Source organism: Tigriopus californicus, chromosome 8, assembly GCF_007210705.1.
Source record: "Tigriopus californicus strain San Diego chromosome 8, Tcal_SD_v2.1, whole genome shotgun sequence".
Lineage (NCBI taxonomy): Eukaryota > Metazoa > Arthropoda > Copepoda > Harpacticoida > Harpacticidae > Tigriopus > Tigriopus californicus.
This window is the reverse complement of record NC_081447.1, coordinates 2,661,195-2,667,708: the sequence shown is the minus strand read 5'-3', so window position 1 is coordinate 2,667,708 and position 6,514 is coordinate 2,661,195. Positions and strand designations below refer to the sequence as shown.

General features: G+C 43.2%; 2 protein-coding genes across 3 annotated transcripts in view; one reads left to right on the top strand and one right to left on the bottom strand.

The window, feature by feature from the left end:
- Positions 1-20: 20 nt before the first annotated feature.
- On the bottom strand, positions 21-2,030 carry LOC131885783 (pyrroline-5-carboxylate reductase 3-like; the record flags this gene model as incomplete). Its single annotated transcript, XM_059233942.1, is given in 5 exon segments — positions 21-501; positions 723-805; positions 1,170-1,339; positions 1,501-1,748; positions 1,811-2,030. Coding segments are annotated over 5 exon segments (1,029 nt in total). The 3' UTR covers positions 21-186.
- Positions 2,031-3,257: 1,227 nt separating this feature from the next.
- The window catches only part of LOC131885785 (methylglutaconyl-CoA hydratase, mitochondrial-like), a 3,445-nt gene continuing 188 nt past the window's right edge, over positions 3,258-6,514 (top strand). Inside the window, exons 1-4 of one of the 2 annotated variants that reach the window (XM_059233944.1) lie at positions 3,258-3,472; positions 3,557-3,908; positions 4,435-4,908; positions 6,385-6,514. In XM_059233944.1, coding sequence (XP_059089927.1) covers positions 3,708-3,908; positions 4,435-4,908; positions 6,385-6,510 — 801 coding nt within the window. In that variant the 5' untranslated portion in view covers positions 3,258-3,472; positions 3,557-3,707 and the 3' untranslated portion in view covers positions 6,511-6,514. Of the gene's footprint in view, positions 3,909-4,434; positions 4,909-6,384 lie in introns of both variants that reach the window. The other variant, XM_059233943.1, reaches the window with a different exon arrangement.

Below are 6,514 nucleotides of genomic sequence, written 5' to 3'. Positions count from 1 at the left end.
AGAGCACTTGGGTCAAGAGCTTTTTCATTTGAGACAGTTTATTTAAAAGCATTAAAATCTTGGAAGGAACCCCGGGAACAATGTCCTCGGACCAGAGTGAATATAATAGACAAAAGAAAGAAGGATGGGAAAACGACCTTCAATAGAGCTTTGAGATATAGAGATTTCTAACAGAAATATTGAGTTTCAGTTCTTTCCCAATTCCACGGCTCGTTCTGCAGAGGCTTGAACCGCGTCCATTACAGCTCCTCTGACCCCAGCTCGTTCCAGAACTTGGATGCCTCGAATGGTCGTGCCCGCCGGAGATGTGACCTCATCTTTCAGCTGACCCGTGTGCTTTCCGGATTCGAGCGCCATCTTGGCGGCGCCCATGGTCATTTGAGCGGCAAATTTGGAAGCCATTTGCCGAGGCAGGCCCATTCGAACTCCTCCATCCGACAAGGCCTCAATGATGGTGTATATATAGGCGGGACCCGATCCAGCCATTCCGGTGAATGCATCCTGTACGGGGAAATGACATGAGGGAAATGAGTGGATCTGGTTGCATCCTATTTCGGACAGTGACTAGGACCTACTACGCTTCTAGAATTTGGCTACTATTATTCATCCTTGACCTTTTACAATCTTAGCAGGATTTTGATCAGGGATTGGCTAACAATAAGGATGTATTAGCCAGCCCTAAATTAGCAATCTACATGAAAGGATGGGTAATGTGGTCTTACCTGCTGATACTCTGGAACTTGATCACAGATACCCACACTACTAAAAAGATTTCGTATCAAGTCTCCGTCGTCGGAAGTGGCGCCTGAAACAGACAGGAAAGCTTCTGAATCATTGGTTCACAACTTGCTTTCACCTCGGAGCATCTAGGCCAAGGCACTAACCCATGTATGGCTATAGTTTAAGTGGAGCATGTCATATACCAACGATTGTCGAAAACGTGAATAAATATCCTGGCCATAAAAAGGCAATCGGTCTAGACTAAATGAACATTGATTAATGGCTCAACAATGTCATGTGACCCAAATTCTATCTCAGAGAGATACTGGATTTGAATACAAATGGGCTCTTTAATTAACCCATTTCAAGAAGATTTTTACTTTCGAATTCAAATTTAGTCAGCTCGGAACCATTGATCTTGGCACGGGCTGAACGAATATTCACCTTACCTTCACCGAGAGAATACACGGCACACCCACATCCGACCATGGCGGGGGTGTTGGGGTGAGCTCGAATCACTCGAGGGTTGAAAGCGATATTGCTGAGCGCATTGGTTAAGGATTTAATGGTGACCCCGGCCATCACCGAAACGAACAATTTGGAGTCCGTGGTAATATACCTGCGTTCGAAGATTTAGAAAAGGCTTGTATTATCATCCGAGAAAGGCCAACCCTGTAGCCTAGTTGCAATATGCAATAATATATATGCGAGATAAGTGCATCATTATTCATTGCATCGCTAAATTATGGTACTAAAATTTAACTATGGTTGCCTGATTACCTGGTATTAGGTGAGATAATGTTGTCAGGGTTGGAAGCCTCTCCGTTTTCTCGCTGCAACTTGGATTTGGGATCTTCTTCAATGCCCGTAATCTCGAGTCCGGCCATCATGGCCGGGAAAATATGCGGCTTGGTGGCCAGGAAAATGACATCACAACCCATAATCACATCCGCATTTTCGTGAGTGGTATTGGCGCCCAATTGACGCCACAGCATCAAATTATTGTCTGACGGGGCACTCGTTAAAACCTGCATTTTCAGACAAGGGTCAGAACAAGTATTTCAAAATGGGACATCTAATGTGAAGGCACCTTACTGGGCGCCACCATGCCCGAGGCCATGAAGCCTTTGGCCAAGGCCAGCGCCATTTGTCCACCGCCAATGAAGCCAATCTTGAGATCCAATCGCATGACCGTGGTGGCCGAGGAAGACATGGAGGATTCCATCTTGGGGTTCTGGGGCGTGGTCATCATGGGCAGGGGATGCGTGGGCACGGGTGTGACCGAAGGCGCCGATAATGACATGACGTGCCTGTCACTCAATCCTCAATCCCACCAGATGGACTACTTAAGGAATGCACTTCGTTCGAGATGGTCATACACCCTGGTACATACAGTACTGGTAGCAGTGTAGTAATGATGATGATGTGATGTGAAACTAGGATGGAACAAAAGACACTTGCCAGTTCTGGCTAGCGCTATCACGAAACGCAAGGAAAAAGACTCAAATGACTCGAATTATCATGGTTTTGTTGAAGCCGCATGGTGTGCGTGCAAAGTACCGGAAAAAACGCTCAACCAGCTAAATAGGGCGCTTCATGTGTGTACTGACGGATCGCATCACAATCTTAACATTAAAACACCAAAAATCCAACTTTTCAACGTTGGTCAAGATTCGACCTAGTTTGTGACCTTATAAAGCTTGTAATTATGAAATTCCATAACTTGATTTGTTCATAGCTAGGCTCCATTTGACTCAAAGCTAAAAACAGTCCAAAGCTCAATTTGGAAGAAAAAGCAAATTCAATTATGCTTTTTTCATGTCACTGTCAGAGTGAAAATCTACAGGCGAAATTATAAGAATAGGATTTGAAAGCATCATAACTGGTCATGTTAATCATCATTATATTTTCCATGCTTACTGGCACCCTATAATTGGCATTTATCTCATAGTATAACGGACACCAACATGCATTGCCAGAATTTTTAAATTGAAATAAATTCCTCAAAAATAACTATTTGAGTTCCATTTGATCCATCACAAATGGCAAATGCTTAAATTCGAAGCAAAATATGAGAGGTTTTTTTTTGAAATTTTAGGAATGATCCATCAAGGTGTAGACTAAATACACACTGAACAGTCTGTATAATGTTTATACACCATCTTTCCTGTTTATTTTCACGCCATGACATGTCCAAGAGTGGCAATAAAGTAATCATTGATAGCATCAAATATCCACAATAACAGGTAAAATTTGGCCATAAATCATTTTCACGTACAATGTATAGATCCAAAATGCATGCATTCGTACAACTCGTACGCCAAAGTTGCTCTTGAGCAGATTCTTCGACCCGTCAGCTTAGGTTCGAGACTTTTTACCCGGGATTCGTACCTCTCTTTACTCCCAGGCGAGCAAACTTTACCACAGAACAAACCGATGGGAGCCCCATCAGCTGTTCCATTCCGTTAAACACGTGATGCGAAGCCAAATGAAAAACCTTAGGTTCTTGATTTACTTTCTTGCTCAAGTGCAAAGAGCCTCCAAAATTTGCATTGAATGGCTTCATATTTCCTTTTCGACGGGACAACAGGTCATCCAGGTTAATCCGTCCTCTCTGTAGAAAGAAATAATAAAATAGTTTAGTGGAATCGACGGAGTTTGGCCCGAACGTTTTTCAGTTTGACCTGGAATCAGACTGGTTAGGCTGCCCGGAGATTTCCCTCAGAAACCCATGGATGCTAGCTGAGATCAAGTAGGCCTGAGATGACACGCTCAACCTTTAAAAATGGATTCCTTACTACCTAGAATCAAGAGTTGAATTGTTCCTTTGGCTCAGTCCACAGATTACGCTTTGAACCCTGTCCAAAGGACGTGTCCCAAGTGTACCAGTCGTCCCACTGCCCAATCCCGCTTCATCGGGTTTAACGTCCTCCACGACTCAGACCTTCATTTTTGACCTATTCTGTCAAATTTCCTCTTGGCCGATCATGGTTATTCGACATTCAATCAAGGCTTTAAGCCTGACCTTGGGTCGGAGTTGTGAGCCTTTATGGTGGCGATCCCCTTGGGTTCCTTCCGCCCGTGGGGTGAGCACGGGCCCCGTCAACGGCCAGGATGACGACTTAAAGGTCCAGTACTTAGACGGCCCTCAAGCGGGCATTGTGGTTTTGGGCCTCAATCGACCCCAAGTAAGTTGTTGCTGTTACCTTCAAGGCGGCCATTATGGTTAGAGAGTCCGACCCACCCGCACATTTTTCCGCACTTCTAGGCACGATCCTGCTATTGGTCTAAATTTCACCCTCACAAAAACAATGATAGTAGATTCTTTTATGAGAAACAATAAATAACGCCACCCGTGATTATAGATAAATGGGTTCTTTAGTCGTCGAAGTTCCAAATTGCACTGGATGAAAGCGTCCTTATGTGACCATTAGATGAATTGACTACATAATCATATTGCTTAACATCATATGTTCTCGAACTTCCTAATATACTCCCTCGATTATTTGGTGCTCTTGAGTTGCGAATTTAGTAGAAGTTTTGTAAAACTTAAAAAAAAAATGATTACGAGGCTTAATGGTTGGTTTAGGTGCTAATTTCCCTATTCGACTTTGACTTGCACTGAATCGAGTAAAAATTGATGTTGGCAATTACGACGCGTTGGAATGAAGAATGACCTGAATCTCTATCTCAAACGTTTCTTCCACTTTTAAGGCCAAAAATTCCTTCAGTAAAAACCTGGTGCGACTTCTATCGGAGGCGGTCGAAGCCGTGCGGTTCGACAAGAATTGCAAGGTGACGATTGTTTATAAATACTTAACTAATTGTCATTCCTCTCATTATGAAGGAGGAGGTTTGGAAATGGCAATAGCCTGTGATTTACGAGTGGCAGCCGATTCGGCCAAAATGGGGCTGGTTGAGACGAAATTGGCCATCATTCCCGGTGCGGGTGGTACGCAACGTTTACCGAGGTTGGTGGGCCCGGCTTTGGCCAAAGAGTTGATTTTTACGGCCAAAGTTCTGAATGGTGCGGATGCGGCCAAATTTGGCCTGGTCAATCATAGTGTGGAGCAGAATAAAGCCGGCGATGCGGCCTTTGAAAGATCCCTAGCCCTGGCCGAACAGATTATTCCGAATGGTCCCGTGGGTGTGCGAATGGCCAAAGTGGCGATAAATAGAGGCAACGAGGTAAGAATGTAAAGGGAGGAGTTGACGTCATTTCTTCTTTTTACTACAATTTGAACGAGCTATTTTTTTGATTTGGTTGTTTTTTCACGGGCGTTTCTAACCGCTACAGGGAATGTAATGCCCAGTACTATGAAAATGAAAGGTCATAATTCGTCTATTTATTACCTTCAATCTTATATGATATTTGCTCTACCAACGAATTAGAGTTGGCTGATCTGGCTAGTTCTTGAATGTAAGGTTGATCAGGAATGCGTTCTAAAGATTTGTCAGAGTCTGACTTGAAAGATGCAACCGGATCAACAAGGCCTACGTATTCTCTACGAACATTAGAGGGAAGCAAATTAAACGGCGAAGGAACCCGAGAAAGAGTAGTGGACTTCATTGTTCGAACTAGCCTGGATTCTCGAGGGCTTGAACGTGCTCTCAAAACGCACATTAAGCCTCTACGGTCACTACAATTGACCCTCAACCCTGGCTTGGGACAAAGCTCATGGATGCTTTGAATACGTACAGTATCAGATACCTTTCGTACCTTCTCTGAACACTGTACAGTCTCAACTTTTTTAGTCTCTCCTAATACCCCATATTCTCATTCCTGTGATGTTCCTAGTGAAACATCTTTGGACTTGTTCGACCTTTTGCAAACCTGCTGAACTCATTGGAGCCCAAATGGGGGAAGCATATTCAAGATCTGGTAGAACAATCGACTTGTACAGAGTTAGCATCGTGATGCTGTCTCTGGACTTAAACGTGTGATATATGCAACCACACATTTGAAAAGCTTTACCCACCTTCAACTGGATATGCTCATCGAATTTTCTATTATTTTGGAGGACGACACCTAAATCTTTCATAGATGAGACCTGCTCAATATCTTTACCTCCATTATCTACGAGTGGAGTATTCAAAGGAGTTGACCCGCAGGTCATTGAGCGGAATTTCATTCCGTTCAGGGCCGTATTACTCTTAGTAACCCAAGAGTAGATTCTTTCTAGGTCCTTTGCAAGGCTAGTGGAATCTTGGCCATTCCTACCAGAAACTAACTTTGTAGCGTCAGCATAAGAAGAGAGACTGGCTATACTAATGGTAATACTAAGCTTTTGAAGCGGGGCAACCAATATTATAAAAAGGAGGGGGCTTAAGATGGAACCCTGGGGAACATCTGACTTGACATTATGTATATCACTAAGGGATCCCTCAACCTTAACAATTTGCTTCCTATCATGAATGAAGCTTCTTATCCAATTGAGAATCTTGCCTTGGATCCCAATGTCATGAAGTCTTTCCATCTTTGATAGTAGCCCCTGATGATGTAGATAACGGAAAAAACTTTCTAAAATTTTATAGATCAAGACAATAGCTTATTAGATAGATGTTGGGTTAGACAATGTTCTGAAATTGCCACGACAAAAATATCGTTTTATATGTTATCCATATTAATTGAATTTTTTAAAGGAAAAACTCCTCGTTTTTCAGGTCGATTTGAGCACGGGTTTAGCCATTGAGGAAGCTTGTTACGCCCAGGTCATCCCTACCAAAGACCGATTAGAAGGTCTAAAAGCTTTTGCAGAGAAAAGGAAGCCCTCTTTCTCCGGTGAATAACGAC